Genomic DNA, 24,169 nt, shown 5'->3' with positions numbered 1-24,169 from the left:
CGTCCGTAACTATACCGTTATAATCCGGACTCGCAAACGGCTTTCGCCTATACGTTCGTACCAATGAGTACTACGAGGATATGCTAAAAGAATAAGTCCCACATCTTTCAAGTCGATGGTCAACGGAAGTCAAAGTCCTTGCCTCTAGGGCAATTTCGTAAATTCACGCTTTTAAAATAAAATAAAAACGTAAAATTTGGAACGGGTTGTTACAGTAGTACTAACAATATAGTAGCTAATAATATTTTGTAAGGAAACCGAAAATTGAATTTTGATGCAAGCAGTAGCACTATAACATGGTACGGATTATGGTATTCCCAAAACCCATGGTGGATGCGTTGTTATGGGAAAGCTTAGAGCTCGTTTAAATGTACTTTTAAAATGACTGAAAATGCTTTTAGAAAAAATGTTCTTGAATTCCAAAAACATAACATCAGTTATGTGCTTCTTCCAGGAAGCACCTTAAATGTTTTTCCACTATTTATCAGCAATTTTACTAAGGATTGTTTCCAAAAAGATTTTCATCAAAAGTGCCTTCAATCATTTTAAAGACACATCCAAACAAGCTCTTAGTTTTAGGCTTTACTAATTGAACCCTTTTATTTGGTTTAGGAAAGTAAGAAAGATTTAGAACCTATATGGTATAAATTGCTTAGTGCTTGGTGTTGGTGCTTACCTTTAAACTGTCTGAGTCGGATTACCCCTATCTAAGAAAAAAGGGACTCGATTTATAGAGTCGAACTCAGACATTTTTGAAAATTAGAAAATAAGAACCAAATATGTTTACATTGGACGTATAAATATCGTCCAAATCCACAGATCCCAATTCCCATATTCCCAACCCTATTTTCTTCCTTTTTTATTTTTTAGGTCAAACTACCTCCATTGAAATGGGTTTTGCCGACATTTAACCTTTTACCCAAATGGAAAACAAAGAAATAAGGGTACATTTTTGCTAACTACCTTCGTATGGTGATAATGTTCATCATCCAATTGAATGAATTTAAATTTTAGGATTTGTGTCTATTTCCTACTCAAATCTCGGAATTTAAATTCATCGAACATTGACAAATAAGGTGATGAATATCATCATCATTTAAGGACAATGGGCAAAAAAATTCAAAAGAAAAAACACAAAAAGAAGTATAATCCTTATGGGTAGAGAAATTTTTTTTTGTGACTGGAACATGGATGATACACCTAGTGGCAAAGCCAAGATTCGCTGAGGGGAGGGGCGAAATTCCAAAGGGTGCAAGGTTCAATCGAAGTGGTTGCTTTCACATTGGAAAGTGCAAAGTTTTGAGTCAATATTCATAGCAAAAAATAGTCTCTCCACCAAAGCGGTTGTAAGCAATAATATCAAAGCCAATGTAAAAAAGCTTAAATTGGCTAGGATTAGATCCTAAAAAATGTTAGGCACTAGTCAAACAACGGACTAGGACCTAGCAACTACACGAGATCTAGACAGGAGCCTAGATGGATTTAAATTATCGTAAAATGAGTATTAAACAAAATTTACATTATTTTTAAAAAGTAATACAATATTTATAGATAATGTGAGAGTTTAAGATCAATACGGTGGCAGTCTTAAAAGAGAAAATAAAAATACATACAAGAATAAATAAAAAAAAAAGAAAAAAAAAGGAGATAAATGGGTTAATGAACCACAAAAAAAAGTTGGGGTCAGAATAGAAAAAAAAAATACTTGAGTACTCAATATACACATTCATTTAGGCCTCGTTTGGCACACTAGATAGTATTAATAATACGAAGTAGGTGTTTGGTGAGCTTCGTATGAAATAAGCACCGAACTATTTAATCTGGGCCCACTTATCTTATACCCCTCACATCCGGCTATTTATCCCGTCTAAAACCACGGGACAATTTAGTCGGGCTCGCTCTTTCCTTCCTCTCCGAACGCACTGTCGGTCCTCCCAGGTTCCACCCCTCCCTCATTCATCTTCTTCTTCATCTGAATCCAAGTTCATCTTCTCATTCATCTTCTTCTTCTTCCCAGTTTCTACCCCTCCCTCTGTTTCATGGAATTTTTCTGCAATTTTTGATTTCTGGGTTTTTTCATCTGCCATTATCTAACACAACAGAGCTTTAAAGTCTGCAACTTTTTGCCATTTTCTAGAGCTTCAAAGCTTGTGAGTAATTTATTGGGTGAAAATCAAATTCAACTTTCTGCAACTTTATGCCATTTTTTTTAAAGTAGAATGGGGATCAAACGGTATAAAAGGGGAGTGCACAATTGTCGTAACAAGCTTTGGGATGGACACCCATCTCTCGCATTTTCATTTGCGAATTATGACCACTTATCACATACCGTTTCTGCTTGAAGGATCATTCTCTGCCATTTTCTAGAGTTTCAACTTTCTATCAACCTCTATCATCGAAACGAAGCCGTTTTTAGGCCTCTGAACCCCCTCTTGTCTGAATCAAACACCACTAGAACCTAGAAATCTGGGAAGGGAGTGATGGAGGAGGAGGGAGTGAGGGGAGGAGACGATCGGAAATCTGGGGAGAAGATCAGCAATCTGGGGAGGGAAGAGAGAAAAGTTCATTCAACATAAAAAGATTCCTTTTCTTATCCGGTTCAGTGCCAAACACAGTATAAATAATACGGTCATTAGTCTGATACTGTATCAAACGCCTGACTAATTTAGTCAGTACTATTCGGTGACTATTTATCATATCCGACAAAAATAGTCAGCATAGTTTGAGCTGCCAAACGAGGCCTTATATGGCACAATAAAGCAACGACTCCTGTCCTTATTTAAATCTCGCAAACACAACCAAACATCCTTTATTCTTGTAGCCAAACACTCATCATTCTTCCTCGCCAAAGCACACAATTAGACAGACACTTCCATTTTCATATCTTAAAAAATCATGGCAATCTAGCTATGGTGGAAGATTTCATTTCCAGAATCCCAATATGGTAGTCCAAAAATTTGGGTTCCTTGATTTTCATACAGAGAGGGTGATGGCTCGTGGGGTTGGGTGCTCTTCTTTTCACGGCTTTCTACTCTTACAAGAGATCCAAATTTTACAACGATGAAGGTGCCATAAGTTTCGGCGAGGGACAATGGCTGATGGTGGTGGGCGAGGACGCTGGTCTGTGGTGGGAGACGACCGTGGCCGATGGTGGTGGCCTGGTGGGAGAGGACCGTGGCTGGTAGTAGTGGGATCGTTGTTGGTGATTGTGCGGCAAGGACCGTGGCCACTAGCGGTGGGAATTCTTATTTCCGACGAGAGCGGAGGGGCTAAACTAGAGTTCCTAGGCTTGTTTTTCGGTGAGATGATGGGCGGCCGTCACTCCTCGCCCTCACGTTGATTCACCACTAAATACACCGCGTGTTTTTATATAAGTCATGGGAAATTTTACTTTTTAAGTAATTAACTTTTTAATACATATCTCACCATTTACATAGTAACATGTGATATATTATCCCGTATTCCGTTCACACTAAAAAGTCTCTCGTTATGGATCCTAGAAGCTTACTTGGCAAATCCTAATTTGTCCCCAGAAAACACTAGTTTTTGTCCTTTTTAGACGTGGCTTTTGCATAGGCCACAACCCACAAATCCAAGCCATTTGCCGTGTGACTCGAAGTCCCAATTCTTGCCACATAAGGACAAAATAAATAATTTTTTCAGGGGGGGACAAAATAAAATAATTAAAATGATAATAAAGGGTTATTCTTGGACCCCATTTTGTTCCGTATAAATGCTTTGCGGAAACAATTAGAAGTTTGAGTGAGATCGAAAGAAAATTCGGAAGCCCCAAATTCTCCCAAACTGTAGGCTGCCAAAAACCCTAGATTCGATTCGCTATGGGTCTCGCTACTGAACGTGAAAACTGCGCTTACCTTGCCAAGCTCGCTGAGCAGGCAGAGCGATACGATGGTTAGGGTTCCTCCCTTATTTCTTTCGTACACTTTTGTATTTCTGTTTCACACTGAGTGTGATTATTTATCTGGAGTTTTGTTTTATTTTTAATCGCTTAATTTTGCAAATTTAGTGTTTGGTTGGTGAGAAAGTGAGGGAAATGGGAGTCTTTCGTTTAATTTTATGGTTTAATGCTGATGATTGGAACTAGGAATCAGTCAAATACTCAGTTATTGCTGTATAGATCTTCGGTGCATTCGATTTCTTGGTATGGTGTTTTTTTTTTTTTTTTTAAGTACTTCTTTGATTTGATACAAAAACTTACTGCTACAGAAAGTGTTTGTTGTTTTTCTTTTGATGGAAACTAAAGCAGTAACGGAGGCTAAGTAATGTGTGCATTGAATTTGGGTTAGGCTGAGTAAATCAGTGAGTAATTTTTTAATCTCGTTATCTTTAGTTGTTTCAATCAAAAGATGCAATTTTTAGAGATAAACCTTTACTCAACCTTTTATTTTCTAGAAGTGCATCTCGGGTTGTGACACATGATTATTTGTCGCCCACTGACCTAACCGATTAACATAGTTCATCGATTTCCATTCTAAGTGTTCAAAATTTTAATTAGAACTCTAATTTCAATTTTGACCAAGAAATTGTTTTAAGCAAGTCATATTGCTTCAAAACTCAAACTGAACCTACCTGTATCTGCTTATTCCAGATTTAATAGAGCAATTGCTCCCCTCTCTGTAACATGGTTCTGCCTTGTTGAAAAGTGTGGGTCCTTTTTACTGGACCATAAATCTAATATAAGATGTTGTTTGTGATTTCTTTGCTAAATTTTAACAGAGATGGTTGATGCAATGAAGAAGGTCGCAAATCTTGATGTTGAATTGACGGTTGAAGAGAGAAACTTGCTCTCTGTTGGGTACAAGAATGTTGTTGGTGCTCGTCGCGCATCATGGAGGATCCTATCATCAATTGAACAGAAAGAGGAAGCAAAAGGAAATGAGATTCATGTGAAGCAACTCAAGGAGTATAGACAGAAGGTTGAATCGGAGCTCTCAACCATTTGTAGTGATATCATGGCAGTGATCGATGAGCATCTCATTCCTTCTGCTACAGTTGGTGAATCAACTGTTTTCTATTATAAGATGTGAGACTATGTTTTTCAAAACCGAAGAGATATTATTTATTTATTTGTTCTTCTATTGTTTTTAAAATGGGCATCATGAAGGTAAATAAATGTTAACATCAAAATAATTTGGTTATAGGAAAGGAGATTATTATAGGTATCTTGCAGAATTCAAGAGCGGTGACGATAAAAAAGAGGCTGCTGAACAGTCAAAGAAAGCATACGAGGTTACTCTCTCTCTCTCTCTCTCTCCCCCTCCCCCTCCCACTCTCTCTCTCTTTCTCTCTCTCTCTCTCTGATGATGCTCTCAAATTGTTGTTTCATTGCTGTTACTGTTGTTCTATCTGCCCAGGTCCTTTTTCTTTTCCCCTATTGCTTATACACTGCAGGGTTGGCACAATTTCTTTTCTGCAAAAAACGGCATCTTAGGTTTTCATGCTCTATTAACACTGGCACTGGAAAATGCTTATTTATCTTAAAATTGATGCCTTTGCAGACTGCCACCACTACTGCTGAGGCCGAGTTGCCTTCCACACATCCCATCCGTTTGGGTCTGGCTCTGAATTTCTCAGTCTTCTATTATGAGATCATGAATGCTCCAGAAAGGTTTGTAGGACGCTATTTTGGGATTGATTACTGTTATGTTTATCTCAAAATTCCCTTCTTTTGATGTGGATACTGTTTTTCAGTGCTTGCCACCTTGCAAAGATGGCTTTTGATGAAGCTATTGCTGAGCTTGACTCTTCGAATGAGGAGTCATACAAAGATAGCACCTTAATCATGCAGCTTTTAAGGGACAACCTCACATTGTGGACTTCTGACCATCCAGAAGATGGAGGTAATGGTAATAATAATTTCAGGAGTTAATGATGCACACAATTCCCATCTCTATGAAAGTTCAGAGGATTAGTTTCTTTTATTAGATTAGTTCCCCTCTCTTTTTTTACCTTTCTGCCCATTTCAGGATTTGCTTCAGTATATACTACGCCTTCATTTGACTGGATTTTAAATATAATTGTGTTTCTAGGCTTTCTTGTTGATGCATTTATAAAGTTACATGCTGTTACCATTCTTATGCTTGTGATGTGTGTTTGCCTACTTTTGAACTATCTTGTTAGAGGGAAAATGTTCACATTGGCTGAAGTCTTGTCTACTATTGTAGAGTAATGACATGAAAGGTTGCATAAGCTCGATGAGAAACTATGTTGTTTACTATTAACTCATATTTTTCAAGATACATCACCTTAGAATGGTCCTAAATGTGATGGCTTGGAATACTGGTATAATTTGGTTTCTTTCCTTCTTTTCGAACTCCTGGGTTTTTTCGTTGAAGGAGAGAAATAAATAGGTAGTGGAAGAATTTTCTATAACTCAATGCCCATCTGAGACCTAGATCATATTTCAATTATTTCTAGCAGAGATGATATCTCCATTTTATGCTTATGGAATTGATGTCTATGGATTCTTTGATTCAAATACTCTTCAAAGGAATTGATAATCTGCTTTTGGTTGTTAGTTACGGCCAAATGTTTTCTGCTAACAAATAAGTTGTCACAATTATCATTGCGCCAATATACTACGCCTTCAGAGACTGTTTTTTTTCTGCAACTCACCAGTTGCTCAGACCCAACGAAACCAAATTGTAATGGAAAAGAAATCTTAAAAGTCAAATATGTACTTCTTGCAGGACTTATGCAAACAAATTAACAAGTTTATTTTAGTACAGGCAGTGGTTTCTTTTTCCATTTTTAGATTCTATGATCACATTAGCTTTTTTATAGTTGATTTTGAGGAATCTTGTTGGGTTTAGAAACCTGTATGTTGGAAAACTTTTGTATTTATGAAACTTGCCTGGTTGTTGGGTGGGTTTCGTCTCAGATGTTTTACGTTGTATGCCTTGATTCTTGACAATCAAAAGTTTATGTCTCTAATTATGACTTAGTGGAGGCAGTTTCATAACAAAACAAGTTTTCAGCAAGCACTTTATATAAGAGCTCCCTCCAATCTTATTTTATGATATTTTTCATTTAGTAAGTAAAATTAAGCATGCATTTATAATTTACATTCAAAGAATTGGGTTATATTCGATTTACAGGCTTTGAAATGATATCTAGAGTTAAGCAAAATGTTATCTAACCTTTGATTGTTCTCTGGGTGCATTTAGATGAAATGCAATGATCCTGTTTGTTTTGTAGTTCGTTATGTGAATTCCTTCAAGTGGTCATAGCTAATGCACCAGTTCTGCAAAGTGATACTTATTTTCGAAACTGTCCTACCAGTCACAGAGAAACTATGCACGGGCTAAAAGATATTAGTATAGAAATGCACTGTCAAGTCATCAATAGTCTAGTACAAAATTCTAAATAAACTCGTCGGTGGATAACATGTTTGATCTATGTTTTTTAAATACCAAGCATCGTCTTTAATACTTATTATTGCTCTCATATTTCTGCCGCAGAGGATTCCCAAAAGGTGAATGGCAATGCCAAGGTTGGCGAGTTGGAAGAGGCAAACTCACAGATTTCTTAGCTGTTTGTGAGTAATATTGATGTACGACTACTTTGCTCTTTTGTTTACGTGGCAGTGATTTAGGTGGCATCTTAGGATATGCTCTGTGTATTATGGACCAAGGATGGGCCTGAGTCTCATTTACTTTGGTGCTGAACAAATTCCGGTGTTCGTTGTTTGCCGTGTTATTTTGTAGTTGTTCTCTTCTCTTTCCCCCTTTATTGAGTTGTGTCCGATGTTATGTGGTGTGGTTTATAATAGCATTGTATCCGGATGTAGTCCTATCTGCTTTGCACTAGCTTTTCCTACTCGTTTATGTTGGACGGAGTATAGAGGATTAACCAGTTGCTTAGGGTGACTTTCTGTTTTGGTGAACATGCCGTAGCCCAGAGGGAGGATTTTGTGCTCGTGTGTAGTTTGTTTCACTGTTGCTACAAGCCTTTTGTGTACGGTGTTGAATCTGTGATATGAAAAGTCTACCCGTTCTTCTTGCTCCTTGTCCCTTGCTTTGTTGTCGCGTTTATAGTTGTAGTGACTAGTGAGAAACAATAAAGATTGCTTGCCTTCGAAGAATTGGGGGAGTATTGCAAGTACTAGAGCTCACATGGGTCGCCTCTGAAGGCGGCGTACGCTAGTTTTGTTGGTCTCCACCGAGTTTTGAGCATCGAACGAGTAAACCCTAAACCTATGTGTTTGAACCCCCATACCACCGATACTTGTATTAGTCCTGTCAATGCCTGTCCTTGTCGTCGAGCACTGAAATGGCGTAAGCTGTGGAGTTTTGTGCTAGTGATTCTGTGATGCTTGAACAGGTCCACGCATCCTAGTGGTAAAAAAAGCTCTGGTTTGGAGTCGGGTTTGTGATAAAGAATGGATTCGTGCGTCCACGATGTCGTTGTATCGACATGCTTTTCATATATTCCCAAAGTTTATGGAACGATCGAGTCCAATCCAAATCCGAATGGGGGACTTTAACGTTCACGCTGGACTTGTATTGGTGTCTGCTTCGTACAACAGTTACCTATTTGTTTTCTTGTTAATTAATCCAGTGGTTTTGTTGATTAATCAAGATTTGAATTCAATGGAATCAATTGGCATAGCAAGCCAGCCACCTACATTCTTGTTTAAAACAAAACGCCAACTCTTTTTGAGTTTTGTTCGTATTTATTGTACTTATGTGCAAATTTACATGATTTAATTTAGGTACCGTTTGGTACGTGAGACGGGACAGAACAAAGTGAGATAAGGCGTTCCGTCCCACGTTTGGTGCGCCTAAAACGGGTGGAACGAGCTGTTCCACGGGACGAGTTTTGGGTGAATTTTCGTTCCACCTTACCCCTTGGAATGACTCGTTCCACCTTACCCCTTGAAACGACTCGTTCCACATCTGTGGAACACAAAATTATAACCTCTCCGTCTCCTTCTTATTCCTCCTTGTTTCCATCTGAGGGCATCTTTGCTCACGCTCCGTTCCATTCCGTCCCGTCCCGTCTGCATACCAAACGATAAGTTAGGGAACTTTAATGAAAAAAACTGTTCACTTTAACGAAAAATTACATTTTTACACTAAAAAGTCAAATTTGGTACTATTCACTTTACCCTTTATTTTGTCCTTATTGTTAAACTCAAAGTTTTTAAGCTCTTTTCATTAGTTTTCCTTTTAATTATACTCATCTTGGTAATATTTGCTAATCACAAACACTACCTCTATATCTTCTCAATTTTAACCAACTTGCTTTTAGGGGTGTACGCAATTAGGATTTTAAGAAATTTTAATAGATTTATAAATTCATGGATTTTGATTTGACTTTAATTCATCTGTAGATATTCCATGTAAGATTTTAATTTAATTCCCTTGAAATCTCAGGGAGAGATGTGAGATTTGTTAATACTTAAAATGCACCATGAAATCTCTCTAATTCCGTCAAATTTCTAAACTTTTTTTAAAAAAAATTAAAATCAATTCTTAATTGAATGCACCTGAAATGTTATAAACTTTTTTAAAATCATAATTGAATACACCCGGATTTTTAAGAATTTTATTAACCTATCTTAAAATCCTAAATGAAATACCCCTAAGATACATTAAAAGAATTAAAATTTCTCAAAATCCCAATTGAATACACCTAATAATAATGGTCCTAAGTTCGGATTCCCATCCCCTTCCTACATTGACCTAAACAAACAATCTCAAACGTGACTCTACTTATAATCTTGGTGTTAGCATTGTATTTCTTGTCCTAATAACGATGTAGTTTTTACTTTATACAAACATTAGTGTAGACGGCAGTCGCTTTCAGGTCTTGTACGCATACGACATTGTTTACCTTTTTTTTTTTTTTTTTTTTTTTTGAAAAAGATAATGAATGGCAAGCCACGGTTATTCATTATTTTTGGGAGCCGGAAAGACTTACAAATGCATTTTAGCCTCTCATGACCACAAGTCTGGCTATTGTTTACTTGGCGCAACTACAATTTACAACACGAGAGAGAGAGAGAATCTGAAACTCTGAAATTATTTCTTCAATTTGCACTGTATTCTCAGCACAATGGCATTCGAATGAATGCTCATCTTTGTTTACACCCAAAAGTTAATTGGGGGTTAATTAAATTTAATTACAATTAACAATCTGGCCTCCCCTTCTGCATATTTATACACTTAGATACTTGAACACTGGAAAACCAGTTCCAATTCCAATTCAATCCTTGTTTTCTCACTTGTCTCACTACCAACACCAATACACCAATATTACCATGAACTGCTGTGGGTGCGAGTGCAACAATGCAGCCGCAGAAACCCCAAAACCCAAGATTTTGGCTGTTATTTTTGATTTGGATGGCACCCTTTTGGACACAGGTCTCAAATTTCCTCCCCTCCCCACTTGTTCTTGTTTTTTTCTTTTTTCTTAATTTTCAAACTCTTAACTCATTAGAGTTTGCTTGTGTGTGTGAATGTGGCTCAGAGCGGGCAACAAAGGGCGTGTTCGAGGAATTCTTGGCCCGCCATGGCAAAGTTTTGGACACAGAAGGGGAGGAGAAGAAGAGGTTGGGGATGACACTCAAAGACTCGGCAGCTTCGGTTATTGAGGACTATCATCTTCCATTCACCCCTGATCAGTTTGTCCAACAAATCATCCCCATGTACCAAGAAAAGTAAGTCTCACTCTTGCCTCTATTCCATACCAAGAAAAGTAAGCGCTTTTGGACGACCTTGTGCCATTTACATGTTGCCACTCAATTAATTGTTGTTTAACACATCTGCAAAAAAAAAATGTGATACTTTCAGGTGGATGTACGCAAAAGCTCTACCTGGTGCTAATCGCCTTATCAAACACTTCCATGACCATGGAGTACCTATAGCTCTTGCTTCAAACTCCTTACGAGAATACATAGATGCAAAAATCTCTCACCATCGAGGTTTGTACAATTTTCCTCACTGTTAACAATAACCAGTGTTATATCTTTGTGCTAAGCTGGCAATGAAATGACGAGACATTGTGTTGCTGCGTTTGTCCCACTACTTTACGGTTATTTTCTGAATTACAGTCTTTAATAAGGCTAGCTGAAGCTGATTCAATTGATACTGAATCTACAAACCAGTCAGAAAACTTATTCTTGTCGAAATTTACTTGGCAAAGAAGTGTTCCACATCTGTTGTCGTTGTTGTTGTTGTTGTTGTATTCCTTGATCCAATTTTTCTGATTACCTATCATTCTGCGTTATTCTCATACAAGTATCTGTGAAACATAATGGACGACCTGTGATGCCTCTGTTTGTTATTAATCTGTTTAATCATATGTATACTATAGGTTGGAAGGAACTGTTTTCAGTAATTCTTGGCAGTGACCAGGTTAAAGCGGGGAAGCCCTCTCCATATTTGTAAGTGAATTCACAGAAAATACAAGGCTTCCTTGGATGCATACAAACGGAAATTTGGAACTCCCCATCCCTTTTCAACCTAGAAAACGTTCAAAGACCTGATCAATTTCATGCCAAGAAGAAAGTATCACCTCACATACATTGTACTTTCCTTTTCACCGATGCTAATATAGTTTCCGAATTGTTTATAGATTTGAAGAGGCAGCGAAGCAAATGGGTGTGGATGCAGTTCACTGCCTTGTGATTGAAGACTCATTGTAGGATTTGATCACAAACATATACATCTGAACTTAAATTTGTCTCATTTTTATCAATAGTCCATCATGTTTCCCTGTCTGCCAAGAAAAGTTGGTATACATGGATATATGCAATGCTGATTTATTTAATCAATGTATTTTAACAGGGTTGGTGTTAAAGCTGCCAATGCTGCCGGAATGGAGGTAGTGGCTATTCCATCCCGTGGTGAAGCTGCTGGTTCTTCCTCCCTTGCAGATACTGTGCTTCATTCTCTTTTGGAGTTTCAACCTGAGCATTGGGGCCTTCCTCCATTTGAGGACTGTACGTCTCTCACCTCTCATGGTTTGCATGTATTTGTCCGTAGGGCCTTCCTTCCCTGTCAAATATTTTCTTGATTCATTGTTGCAGGGGTAGATAAGGCACTGCCAATTGAACCAATTTATTTCAGTGGTCTCTATGTCAATGGGTTTGTCTGTGAAGTCACAGGTTAGTGTAACGTTTTATTCTTGCGCGATGGAATATATTTTTCAAGTTCTTGACAGGTGGCTTTTAAGTCCTCTGTCAAATCCCAGGGCCCAACCCTGGACAGGCGCCGGTGGAAACTGCCAAGCTGGAGTACGGTTGATGAGGCACTTTTAGTTAATTGCATCCTCATCTTTATGGTTGAATATTTGTGGAAATTTGTATTTATTCTAATCCGCAGTCCACATATCAGGGGATGGAAGATCTGCTCTCCCGGACCAAGTTTGGGGAGTTTTCTTCGGTTGGGCTGTAGCTGTAGCTGATATGCAGAAGACCTACAGGGTAGTGGTTGGCATTGGATTGGATCACAACAGTTCTCCTGATAAAAACATTGTGGGCAATCTACCTTAAATTCTTAATCAATTTAGCTTCATCTGTTCATTAATTTTGGTAATTGGTATCCGTTGAAAGTAACGAGCTTACCAATTGATTATAAAGTGATTGTGTTTTTCGTTCTTGCAACTTCCCGAAAACAAGTTATTTATGCATTGATCCTGTCAGTTCCATATTGATGATGCTCTTTTTATCCTTTGATGTAGCAATTACATGTAGTTGATGGAAACAATTGTTGTACATCCAATCAGCAAATGAAACTGCTACTTGTCGGCTACATCCGGGAATCATATACAAAGGTAACAGCATAGTTTCAAAGATGAACTAAAACTGATGAAAGATAATGCAGGAAGTCATATAGTTTATGTACTTCCCTGTGTCACTTTGTGGAGGAGTGCCTTATGCCTCGTAACTTAAATCAATGCAACCGAACGCAAGATGTCCGAAAAATGTATGCTCTTAAATATCTGTGTTTGATCGTCATCTAAGCAAAACGACGCATGTGTTGCAGGAAGTTTCATCAATGGATGCAGAAACACTCGAGGAATGTAAGTCGATTGCAAGTGCTTCACTCGATCTGCCAATATTTAGTCACCATGGTTGTGTGCCTCTGTATCCACCACAACCTTTTTCTGTGGAAGACATGATTGCCAGTGATGAGATAGAACAATGCTGACTTATTCCAGCATTTTGTTTGCACAAATAAGAAAGGGGAAAGCGATTATGTACTGAATAAATAAACTTTGATCACGATACATTTACGAACTTTGCTGTGCTGTATAATGGCCTCTCGACACGCACTGGCTAGTGCCCAGCACTCCAACATTAATCAATCAGTAAATTAATACGACGTTAGATACTTGTTTGGTCACCACGTAATTTATTCTCATTATCGGAATCGTTAATTTTTTAGGCCTTCATACAAAATGTCACAAATCAAACATTTCATAATTTATCAAAAATATTGTGTTCGTTTATTTATTTCCTTTACGAAATGAAAATGGGGAAGAATTAAAAGTGGTGTTGGTTTTTTACTAATTGTCAAAACCAAATTTCCAAATGTTACTTTACGGGTTTAATTTCCCTACTAGGTTAGAAATACCCGATTGAGACCCAAGTTAAAATTTTAATGTCAACTGTTGAGATTGATGCAATGTTTTAATTATCTTCAAAATATTTGATCGGATAATTATGAAACATATTCTATATTTCCAGACAAAATCAATAGGATTTCAAAGATATTTTGGCAAAAAAAAGTGACAAAACTTTTGGTGAATTTTCCAAAAGCATTTGATCTTTAATAAAAAAAAATCTTGAACACTTCATACATTATTCGCACAAAGATATCGTTTTGGGATTTTTGGCTCCTCAACTCACCCGCCCAAAAAGTATCCGCTTTTGCCTCTTACAATCGCAATAACATTTTTAAATTTTAATCTAATTTTTAAAAACACCCCCCCCCCCCCCCCCCTCGCTCTCTCTCTCTCACATTTTGGAAGTCGGCAGTTGTGACAATAAAATGTAAAAAATCTCCCTCTCAATCTATTTGGCGCATGAAAATTTCACTTTTCAGAATTTAGAATTAGAAACCCACCCACCGCCACCGCGCAAACCCAAAGCATTACAAATATGCCCACCCCCACCACCAAACTCAATCATCCATTCTTCCCGTTCAATACCGAACACTTCCTCTCTTAACTCTCTCAACGTTTTGTTTAATGGGCGCCGTCTCCGTCGCCAACGCCATCGCCTGCCGTGACGGCGACCACAATAACAAAGAGAACATCCCTCCAACTCCAACTCCAACTCCAATTCCGTTGTCTGCAACTGCAAAGGCAAAGGTGACCAACGCAGTTTCTGAGGATAGCAAGAAATGTAATAAAATGAGGCTGAGGAGGAGGCGGATGAGGAAGCCTCTTGCCGACATTACCAACCTCTATATCTTCACCAATTCGGTTCAATTGCCATGCCGGACATCTCTTTCTTTGTCTTCCTCCTCCGTCTCCATCTCCGTCTCCACATCCGCCTCAATTTCTACAAAAAGAAAGTCTCTTCTTCCAGTCGCCGGCCCCAACTCCAAGTCTCTGAGGATGGGTTTCAGATAATGAACTTTGCCTGTGTCACTATATCACTGTGTTTCTTACAAATTTTCCTTCTTTTTCTTGTTTCTATACTCACAATTGTTATGCTCTGGAAATATAATCAAATTTCCAAGGAAATATAATTTATACAAAGAAAGAAATGCAGTTTGTCATTTCCCACGCTTAGGGGTGTTCGTGATCCAATCCAATCCAATCCAATCTGCCCAAATGGACCAATTTCATCCAATTCAATCACATTTTTATCGGTCATGGTATTTGGCGAATTGGGTTAGAATCACCTTCCGAAATCAATATAATTGAATCGAATGGCAGATTTGGTTGAGAGAATCCAGCTGAGAATAATTGGGTTAGACCTTAACGACCCCAACCAAATCGAACTAAACTAACCAACTTTAGGTTGGTTTATTTAGTACAATTTCCTCATCAATTTTTGTCAAAACTGAATTTTATCAAACCTGTATATCGTTATTTGTTTAATTATAACATTGGGGTGAAACCGACCTAATTTGAGAAAGATTTTAGGAACATGGTTCGGTACACAAGTATCATAATGTAAATAGTTCATACTTGAAAAAACAAAAGGTTAATGATCAAATCGTGTTCTTAATACATTAAAAATTACTCTAAATCCTGAACACATTCACTCCTATCGAGGATGATTACATTTGATAATTGATTATGGCGCCAATTAAGATAAAAAAATGGAGCCAAATATTTACTTGGATGACACGCGTTTTGATTTGGCGGCTCCTTCCTTCCACTCCCTCCCCGCCAAAAGTGAGGTTGTAATTTTGCACCATTGCCAATTGGCGGTCGGTTGGGGTTCAAACTTTTTCCAACCTTTTGGTGTGAGTAGTTCTGTGTACACTTTAACCCTCACATTTTTTGGGACACTCAAAATAATTTATTAAACTATCAATAAAACCTTCTTTTGTACTTTTAATGAATTTAGTTTTTTTCTGTACACCCATTTTTCATTTTCTTTGTATTAATTACGAAGGTTCTCTCTTCAATTTGGCGATTTCTGCCGATGACATATAATTATGTTCTCCATGTGACTGCATGGTTCTTTTATTTCATAAAGCTTGAGTAGAGTTTCAAGAATACACGACAATGTGAAGTTTAGATAAGTACGGTAAAATAAAATTCAACAATCGTAAAGTTTATCAATCGATTAATTACTACGTTGTTTGTTTCAAAACTCCATGGGTGTCCAAGAAAATAATTGTTCTTCTTAAAAAATTGCTAAATCTTTTAATGCGGGTGGGGAGACAAAACTTTAGTGTACAAAGAACCACTATTTTTGGAAATTGTCAGCTGAGTTGCGGTGAAGATCTCCGTGTAGCCATGTGAGTTTTAAAACTAGTCAAAAAAATTCAGGCTCCGAAAATTCAATTTTTAAGCCGAAAAACATCCCTCCAAATCCAAACTCCAAAACAGACCGTACAGCATCCCTCCAAACCCACAAATATTACAAATGGCTCACTTATTCCTTCCTTCCGTCGTCACAGCAGCACCACCATCAACTCATTCGTAATGGAGGAGGAGGCGGCGGCAACTGCAAAGCCAAGGCCATCTTCCAAGAAGAAATTATATAATGGCAAGATGAGATTGAGGAGGAAGCCTCTTGCTGATATAACCCATCTCTGCAACATCTACAACGCTTCACTTCCATCTCATCTTCCGATCACCAGCGCAACACCAAATCCAAATTCCAGGAAAAGAAAAGCAATCGCGGTTCGGGAGGAGGAGGAGGTTCAAGTAGTCACCTGCGGGAGCAGCTCCCAACTCCAACTCCAAGTCTCCGAGGATGGATTTCAGATGATCTACTTTGCCTCTGTCTCTGTGTTTGATGCAAATTACAATTAATATCCTATTCTGCTCTTCGTACCGGAAAATCAAAATGAAATGCAAATTTACACGAATAAATACACAATTCTTTTCCCCCTTTTTTGTTGCTATTTCTCAAGTTATGGTATGATGTATATTTTTTTAATACCCTTTCTATTTCTTTTTTTTTTTTTTCACTTATTTTTTGCAATATCCCGGAATCCGAACTTCATCTCACTTTTTTTTTTTCTGGGACAAAAATATCATTTTGAAACTCTATATTCGCTCTATTTTAGCAGAATACCTGTCTGTTCCGTCAAAATGAGGTTAAATGTGTTGACGTGGGAGGAATACTGCTTATGTGGCTTTCATTTGGTAGATGGGGGAAGGGTATTTTGGTCAAATGCCTGGGGAGTTTGCTTGAGTTTCAAAGTTTTCTCAAGTTGGTGGTCTTCGGCATCATCTTTCTGGTTTGCTGGGTCCATATTCCGCACTCACAACCCCATTTTAGCCTCCCTATTTATTCCTTTGTCTCCACTTTCATCTCCAGAAAAAGGAAAGAACGATTTCATAGAGTATAATTTGCTTTTGTTTTAAGCCTGTCGTCATTGAACGGCGGGATTCGACAGAACGGAAGATCGGTTCTGATGGTTGTTTTTATGGCTGTGGGAGCGGAGGGGGTGGAGGAAGGGGGGGATGCGAGGAAGAAGATGTGGCGAGAGTTGCAGTCTTGCAGAGAAAGAGGAAGAAAATGGATCTCATGGGTTTGTCTCTTTCCCAAACATTAGCAATGGAAATTTGGCGGGAAAAAGTTTGGGAAATGCGGGGGAGTCTGATTGCAGGGAAAATGCAGGTGAAGAAGTGAATATGAAGACTCTTTGGTCTTGACGTGGAAAGAAAACCCACGCGGCAGCTTCTGGTTGGATATATTTAATGTGCAACAATGCCAACTAGAACACAATTACTATATTACCCTTCATTTTGATAGTATTGTAGACGGAATACTACCAAAGTGGGGTGGAGACTTTGAGTTGTGGATTATTGAGTTCCATAAGTGGCGATATTTTTGTTTGAGAGAAAAAGTGGGATTAAGTTCGAGTTTCATAATGTTAAGTGGTGATATTTTTGTTTGAGAGAAAAAATGGGATTAAGTTCGAGTTTCATAATGTTAGAGAGTGAGATTAAGTTCGAGTTCCATGAATATCTCGTATACGAAAGCTAGCAATTCATTCTATCAATCTTCCAGGGTCCAAATAACTCAATTTTCTTCCATGAACTATTTGTATCAATGAATTAGTTCGATCCACGTAAGGGCGGATGGACCATCCACCCAGTGCCGCTACCCACTTCTACTAAGGCTATGCTCCCCATATTGTAGGGTGGATCTCGAAAGATATAAAAGATCTCTCTCCAAACCATACATGCGACTTTCATCGAATACGGCTTTCCATATAATTTTATATGTATCAAAGAATAAGTCTTTCTTTTTACTCAACCGACCAAGAAGGGGAGACAAATGCAATGCGAGTTGAGATATGGATCATGGAGTATTGACCTCAACAAAATCTGAGAGCACTTTGCTAGAATGCAAGAAAATTGAGGGTTATAAATGGCTAAAGTGGATTGGATTGGAATTACAACTTTCGTCTAAAGTCAATTGGATTATTGAAATGGATTTGCAAGAAATGCAAATAAATGACTCCTAAGTTATACCTCATGTGATTGAAAACGTTACTCTCCATTTTTATTGGAGAACAATTTACATAGCACGTGTACATCTCTGTATGTTTTGTGCCAATAAAATATTTTGTATAAAAACTTACACATCTTTATTTTATTGGTAAAAAATATCACATGAAGGTGTACTCGTAACATATAAGTCATTCTTTATATACTAATAATGTAATCAAATCCTGCTGAGAATTCGATAGATTGCAATTTCTCTCTCATTCTAAAACATCCATTACTATAAAACTAAAACGTGCATTAGTCAATCCTACTCATTAAAAGGAAACCACGAGACGCGTAGATTTGGACTCACTTTACCGATTAGCAATTACCACAACCAACTACAAAGGAACAAAGATAAAAAGCCCGAAATACCCTTAACACTTCTTCACAAACACAATTGTACCAATCTACACGAAATTCCAGAAATACCCCTCTCCTTACACGAATATCACAGCTCTACCAATCAAGTGCCCAACTCCCGCCAACACGGTAAGTCTGCTGCGAGAAAAACAACCGAAACAAAAAATTATTAAAAAAAAAAAACAGAATATCCGAATTTGAAAATAAAAAATAAAATACAGTAAACAAACAGCGCGCACACACAAAGCGTGAGTCGCGAAAATTCACTAATTCAGTACCTGTGACGTCAGCACGATCCGTACGAAAAAGAGTCCAGAGCAGCACGAGCGAAACCCGCGGCTATCGGCGATCGCTTCCTCCTCCTCTTCGTCACCAGTTTTTTCGCTGGAGGAGCGGTCTCGGAAGCAGAGTTAGGAGCCGAAACGACGCCGTAGGGTCTGAAATCAAGGGCCAACGGCGGTGATTGTTGAAGCTGGGAGTATTGGACGAGGTCGTGGCGGAGGCTCGCAGGAGCAGCAGGAGCGATGGTTGTGTATTTCCACGAGCTTAGAGTTTCAACGGAGGTGACGCAGCACTCCTTCCAGTTGAGGTCGGCGAGGTCGGCGACGACATCCTCCAGGGTAGTGATCACAAACGGCGAGATGTAGTCTTTGAGCGTCGAGCGAGCCGGATCGACAAGCGACAGCGAACTCACGGCGTCGCTCAAACGTTTCTCAAGAGTTGAAAAATGGGGAAAAAAGGAGGAAATGAGATGGATTAGGGCTTGTTTGGCTACCGAGAAATAGTGAGAGAATAAAAGGGGCCAAGACTTCGAACCAAATTTCAAATAAATATGAAAAATGTTGAAAAAATAAAGGGAATGCGATGGATTAGGACTTGTTTGGTTACCGAGAAAGTGTGAGAAAAATCGGCCAAAGGCTTGAAGCAAATTTCAACAAAATATGAAGAAAAAAAAAAAAAACTAGCTAAAATCATGATTCATGACATTTAAAATATAACGGACCAATATAACAATAGTAGATTAATTTAATATTTTCTCAGGAACCGAACAGAAGCTAAGAATATGGAGGAAATTGAAATTTCACCTTGGGAACTTTGTAGATCTTCTTGTATCCGTGCATGCCAATGATCTGAAAAACCAAAATTTCGAAAAGGAGCTCGAATCAAAAAGTTTAGAAATAAAATGAAAGAAAAATGTGAATAAATTACTAATTTAAAACTAGATGATCTATGAAGAAGAAGAAGAAGAAGAAGAAGAAGAAGAAGAAGAAGAGGGACCTGATTGAGATGAGCGACGGTGAGATGGAGGTGGGAGTTGGACTGAATGAGGAGAAGGTAATCTTCTAGAAACATCTTTTCGCTCTTGAAACTCGTCGTCTTCCTTTTTCTCCCACTCGCACTTGCACTCGCCATCTCCATTTTCGCTCTGCTCCCTCTCTCTGGGATTTTTTTTCTGCTCTTTTATTACTGCCAACCGGCTCTACCCTTCTGTTTATATAGGCGGTTGGTTTATCAATTAACCTTTTTTTTTTCTTTTCTTATTATAATTTAGGATTAAGTGCCCTACACCCCTTAGCCTTTTAGTGTTATTATTTTGAGAGTTTTAACAAAACACTTATAATATTATTTACTTTTAATGAAAAGTCACATTTTTTTTTACTATTCACCATACCTTTAAAAAGGGTTTTTCATTAAAAATGAAGTTTTTTTGGACTTTTCGTTAATTTTCCTTATTTCAAATTGGTCTTAACATTTTTTATTTATATTCTGAATTCGTTAAGTTCTAGTTATTTTTTCGTTAAATATACATGTGGCAATAATGGGTTCCACTTATTTGCTTACTTGGATACTAAAATAATAATAAAATAACTCCAAAAAAGGTATAAAGATGAAAAGATAAAAATAAATAAACAAATTCACGAATAAAATGGACAACAAAAATAAAGATTGGGAAGTCTTGTAACAAAAAAGAGAGTTAAGAATTCAGATAATCTTTCAAGAAGCTTGTTTATGCTCATGTGATTTTCTCATTCACCAATTTTGGGCTAGTAAAACTTCCAGTTCTTCTTTGTGAGTGATGAAGATAGTGGTGCCGACTTCATGGCAGCCCATAGCATTTCAGCAACCTCAGGACCTTCTCGATATTGGCTGCTTGAGTTGTAGAGTAGAGTTTGTGGTTGTGTATTGAGTTTCGAGGTGATGGCCTGAAAGAGGTGGTGGCGGCTGTTACTTGGTGGAGGCCATGCTTTCATGACCTTCTATTAGTGTTGGAGACAAAGTAAGCCCTAGTTAATTTAAGAGAAATTCAATTGGGGCTTAATGGATATGATATTTTTAATAGGTTGATTACTTGTTTGAAATGTTTAAAAATGATGGGACCAATTTGGAATGACACTAAAATGTTAGAGGGATTTAGGTACTTAATCCTATAATTTATGACATGCATGATCCTAATATTCTCCAAACACTAGGGTAGGCACATGCTAGCCGACACCCGAAGGTGACGAAGCCATTAGGATGCATGAGAACTAAAAACAATTAACCGACATAAATAAAACTTGTAAATTTAATTATTATGAATATGCAATTGTGGAACGTGTTCAGAGCATACAACTAATTTGAGACACTAAAAAGGAATAATATTAAATTGAATGAACAAAGGGATGGATCATACACCGAGAGGACTCGAAGATGCATATGTGAAAGTGCCTTGACGCCAGGATTGTGCGCCTCAATTCTAAGTCCTGAGGAAGCGCAAAACAAAACATGAGTGGACCAAGTTGATATATAAGTAATATTGAACCAGTTATTCATCAACGTACTAACTCTCAAAGTTCATGAAAACTCAATAGTATAATATTTAATAGGTTTTCCGAAAACCCTAGCATGCCATAACACCTTTCATAAAACATATATCGTATATAATGTGCTTAGTAATGTTATCATAATCGATTGAAGCCACTACATCACGTGACCAAAGCCAAATCCAAATATAAATATCTTCCAACTGAAGCCACTACATCACCCAACCAAAGCCAAATGTAAGTATCAATCGTCCGTAGGCTCATAGTATGGATAACCACTAAGTAAGCACATAAAATCACGAACATAATCTTTCCAAAATATATATCTCATTGGAGCTCAATAGCTCAAACATCATATCATAAATATCTCAGTAAACAGTTATTTGATAAAGTATGATAATTCATAAAGCGTAAATTCGATTTACTCACGTGCGCCCACCCAAAGACCCACGCGCTGCCTAGGTTATGGGATCCGACCAGGTCGGGTCGGATCTGGGTTGGATCTTGGCTTATGGGCTTAGGTTTAATGGTTCTAGGCTTTGGTTCCAAATATGGGTTTGGGCTTGGTAGCTTGGCCCAAAGGTTTGGGTTGAAGGATGGGTTAGGCCAGGTTTCATTTGGGTTTGGCCTAGACAATTAGGCCGGCTTAGATCTGTGGATCGGGTTTGACACGTTTCCAAGGCAAGTTGGCCGTTTTGAGGAAGAAGAAGGCCGGAGTTATCCCAACTCCGTTCAACCCTAAAGCCTAACTAAAATTTATCATGCACTATACCAAATTGAAGCCAAGGAACAAGGAAGAGATTCGTACCAATTTCAAGATGTGTGGTCGCTGGAGTAGGCCAGAAAACAGTTTAAAACCCACGGGTTCTCGCCGAAATTTGGGGAAGTCTCCCCGAGTCGGTTTCTCGATGTTTCAAAGTCCACAATACACAAAAACGATCAGAAATGAAATGTGAGGATGAAAAGGGGAAGATTTATGGTGTTTTTCGTAGCTTACCTACGTCGGAGGTGCTGGAAACTCGCTAAGTTTCGTTCATGAACAGTGGCCTTTACCACAATCGAGTTCCCAGGTTCCTTGTCTGGGGTTCATGGTGATGAGGTCTAGGTGGTGGTGAGTTAGGGGCCTCGCCAGAGACGATAGGGTGGTGTGGGTAGTGGTGCCATGTGTGTGTGTAGCTCGAGAAAGGTGAGGAGAGCGAGAGAGAGAAAGATAAAGCGAGGGGGAGAAAGAGAGAGAAGGTCACAAGGAAGGGAGAGGAGAAAATATAGTTGGGCCAGGGGGTACAAAACCCAAAAGAAGTGGCCCCACAAGGCACACAATTTCAGACCCAAAAACACATTTCAAAAAATCTATCCTAATTTACCAAAATGACCTTCCATTCTAAAATCCGTAATATTATTTGGGACTGGTTGTTACAATTTAACTACACACTAATGCAATAAATTACATATCACAATTGGATTGATTAATAAGAAAACAAGAAGAGCTAAACAAAACGAAACAATTAAATAGAGGTGTACTATACGAGTAATGAGCCTAAGGTTCGAAATCCACAACAATCATACACTCCTCAAATCGATGCACCTTTCATACAAGTCCATATTTAATTTTTAAGTACATCTACATAAAGTTATTGGTCCAACTTAATAAGTTGTTTTCCTTAGACATGTGGACACGGCCAAGAATCAAGTATTCTTGTCTACATACACGAATCCATTTAGCTTTGCAAAAACGACAAATATGCACTGTACAAGTCTTGGTCTAGGTTACATGCGTATGCAATCTTTAAAGCATTGTGTTTATATGCAATGCAAAATGGTCACTCAACACAAGTAAGCACAGGTATGTGTATATGCAATCCTTTTGTAGAGAGATAATAATCTGGTAAGTTATATGATATGGATTCATCTAATGGTTTCTACTCACAGATTATATGAATAATAATATATAAAAATTGGTCTAGTCATGAACATTTAGAGGTTTTTTTATAACCATTTTGTTTTCGGTTTTCATCTTTTAGTTTAAAAAAAACAAGGTAAAAATTAAAAACGAAATGGTTGTCAAACAACTCTTAATTAATTTAAACTAAATTAAATTTAGAGATCGACACGTGTGACGAGATAGAATGAAGGGAAACAAAACTTGCGACCACTAAGCACATACTTTAAATTCCACCATATCCTAATTTGTTCATTCATCCTTGGTTTTGAACGTAAAAAGTAGGTACATAGATGGATTATCGGCAACAAAATAATTAAGTTACTAAGCAAGCACACATGTCATATGGCAGAGAAGGAAGGAGGCATTCTGAAGAGACGGCATGAATAAGGCATGGAATTGGCACGTTCTATCCTTGACAAACAGACTCCCTGGAGGAGTTCTTCCGCTCGCTCGCGGTTGTGATCGAAATCAGGTTACTCGGAAGCAGCGGGTCCGTGTGGATCGAATACTTAACTACAAAGCACACCTTGGGTCTCCCAGCCATGAGAGTGTAAGAAAGAGGAAGAGGAAGAGGAAGTGAAGGAGAAAAAGAAAGACGAAGAGATGGGCAAGGGATCGGTTGTGGGTAGGCCTGAAAAACTAATGTTTATTGTTTTCATAACGTTTTTGTGTCATCTTCGTTATTTTAACGGGTCGTGTCAAATTCATTATCTTAACGAATTCTTAACAAACGATCAGATAACAATTCGATTTATTAACGAGTCGTTTTATTTTGTATCGGATTACCTATCCGATAACGACCCTAACAAGGTAAAATGTTTACGCAACAATGATCTTACACAATGCCACCTACCACCCGACATTCTCTCTCTCTACCAGAGGAGAGAGAGAGAGGGAG

At 38.1% G+C, this 24,169-nt stretch overlaps 4 protein-coding genes and 1 non-coding gene across 6 annotated transcripts; 3 read left to right on the top strand and 2 right to left on the bottom strand.

The window, feature by feature from the left end:
- Positions 1–2,222: 2,222 nt before the first annotated feature.
- LOC125469313 lies at positions 2,223–2,330 on the bottom strand. The gene has a single exon (XR_007251657.1). It is a non-coding gene; the product is annotated as a small nucleolar RNA Z279/snoR105/snoR108 (small nucleolar RNA).
- Positions 2,331–3,739: 1,409 nt separating this feature from the next.
- LOC103947928 (14-3-3-like protein D) lies at positions 3,740–7,752 on the top strand. Its single transcript, XM_009358902.3, has 6 exons — positions 3,740–3,912; positions 4,738–5,044; positions 5,163–5,250; positions 5,520–5,629; positions 5,713–5,861; positions 7,482–7,752. Exons 1-6 carry the CDS (start codon positions 3,840–3,842, stop codon positions 7,550–7,552), a joined length of 798 nt encoding a protein of 265 aa, XP_009357177.2. The 5' UTR covers positions 3,740–3,839; the 3' UTR covers positions 7,553–7,752.
- Positions 7,753–10,045: 2,293 nt separating this feature from the next.
- LOC103947927 (bifunctional riboflavin kinase/FMN phosphatase) lies at positions 10,046–13,361 on the top strand. The gene is made up of 10 exons (XM_009358901.3): positions 10,046–10,388; positions 10,495–10,684; positions 10,818–10,948; positions 11,341–11,410; positions 11,602–11,667; positions 11,814–11,968; positions 12,056–12,133; positions 12,363–12,502; positions 12,709–12,801; positions 13,014–13,361. The coding sequence occupies exons 1-10, from the start codon at positions 10,286–10,288 to the stop codon at positions 13,176–13,178; spliced, it is 1,191 nt and encodes a 396-aa protein (XP_009357176.2). The 5' UTR covers positions 10,046–10,285; the 3' UTR covers positions 13,179–13,361.
- A 707-nt stretch (positions 13,362–14,068) lies between these two features.
- On the top strand, positions 14,069–14,763 carry LOC125469309. The gene has a single exon (XM_048566527.1). The coding sequence runs from the start codon at positions 14,221–14,223 to the stop codon at positions 14,605–14,607; it is 387 nt and encodes a 128-aa protein (XP_048422484.1). The 5' UTR covers positions 14,069–14,220; the 3' UTR covers positions 14,608–14,763.
- A 3,759-nt stretch (positions 14,764–18,522) lies between these two features.
- Positions 18,523–20,177, bottom strand: LOC108867282. Of its 2 annotated transcripts, none has more exons than XM_048566519.1 (4): positions 19,804–20,177; positions 19,611–19,655; positions 18,804–19,237; positions 18,523–18,663 (listed from the first exon to the last, which is right to left on the bottom strand). In XM_048566519.1, exons 1-3 carry the CDS (start codon positions 19,942–19,944, stop codon positions 18,812–18,814), a joined length of 612 nt encoding a protein of 203 aa, XP_048422476.1. In that variant the 5' UTR covers positions 19,945–20,177; the 3' UTR covers positions 18,523–18,663; positions 18,804–18,811. The 2 variants fall into 2 exon arrangements, with proteins under 2 accessions (XP_048422476.1, XP_048422477.1); XM_048566520.1 differs by having other exon boundaries at positions 18,523–18,660.
- Between the last annotated feature and the right edge of the window lie 3,992 nt (positions 20,178–24,169).

The sequence above is a fragment of a genome, unplaced genomic scaffold, assembly GCF_019419815.1.
Source record: "Pyrus x bretschneideri cultivar Hongxiangsu unplaced genomic scaffold, Pyrus_bretschneideri_v1 Contig41, whole genome shotgun sequence".
NCBI lineage: Eukaryota > Viridiplantae > Streptophyta > Magnoliopsida > Rosales > Rosaceae > Pyrus > Pyrus x bretschneideri.
The sequence above is the reverse complement of the archived record's forward strand: the minus strand, read 5'-3'. Positions and strand labels throughout refer to the sequence as shown.

What these genes read in the sequence shown, in the direction of transcription:
- LOC103947928 (XM_009358902.3), top strand. Translation starts at nt 3,840, where the DNA reads ATGGGTCTCGCTACTGAACGTGAAAACTGCGCTTACCTTGCCAAGCTC. An exon ending in GCAGGCAGAGCGATACGATG is followed by an intron (nt 3,913 to 4,737) that starts GTTAGGGTTCCT and finishes AAATTTTAACAG; the next exon opens with AGATGGTTGATGCAATGAAG. An exon ending in ATCATGAATGCTCCAGAAAG is followed by an intron (nt 5,630 to 5,712) that starts GTTTGTAGGACG and finishes ACTGTTTTTCAG; the next exon opens with TGCTTGCCACCTTGCAAAGA.
- LOC103947927 (XM_009358901.3), top strand. Translation starts at nt 10,286, where the DNA reads ATGAACTGCTGTGGGTGCGAGTGCAACAATGCAGCCGCAGAAACCCCA. An exon ending in GTTTGTCTGTGAAGTCACAG is followed by an intron (nt 12,134 to 12,362) that starts GTTAGTGTAACG and finishes TCCACATATCAG; the next exon opens with GGGATGGAAGATCTGCTCTC. An exon ending in GTTCTCCTGATAAAAACATT is followed by an intron (nt 12,503 to 12,708) that starts GTGGGCAATCTA and finishes CCTTTGATGTAG; the next exon opens with CAATTACATGTAGTTGATGG.
- LOC125469309 (XM_048566527.1), top strand. Translation starts at nt 14,221, where the DNA reads ATGGGCGCCGTCTCCGTCGCCAACGCCATCGCCTGCCGTGACGGCGAC.
- LOC108867282 (XM_048566519.1), bottom strand. Translation starts at nt 19,944, where the DNA reads ATGGAGATGGCGAGTGCAAGTGCGAGTGGGAGAAAAAGGAAGACGACG. An exon ending in CCGTCGCTCATCTCAATCAG is followed by an intron (nt 19,656 to 19,803) that starts GTCCCTCTTCTT and finishes TTGGTTTTTCAG; the next exon opens with ATCATTGGCATGCACGGATA. An exon ending in AGATCTACAAAGTTCCCAAG is followed by an intron (nt 19,238 to 19,610) that starts GTGAAATTTCAA and finishes TCAACTCTTGAG; the next exon opens with AAACGTTTGAGCGACGCCGT.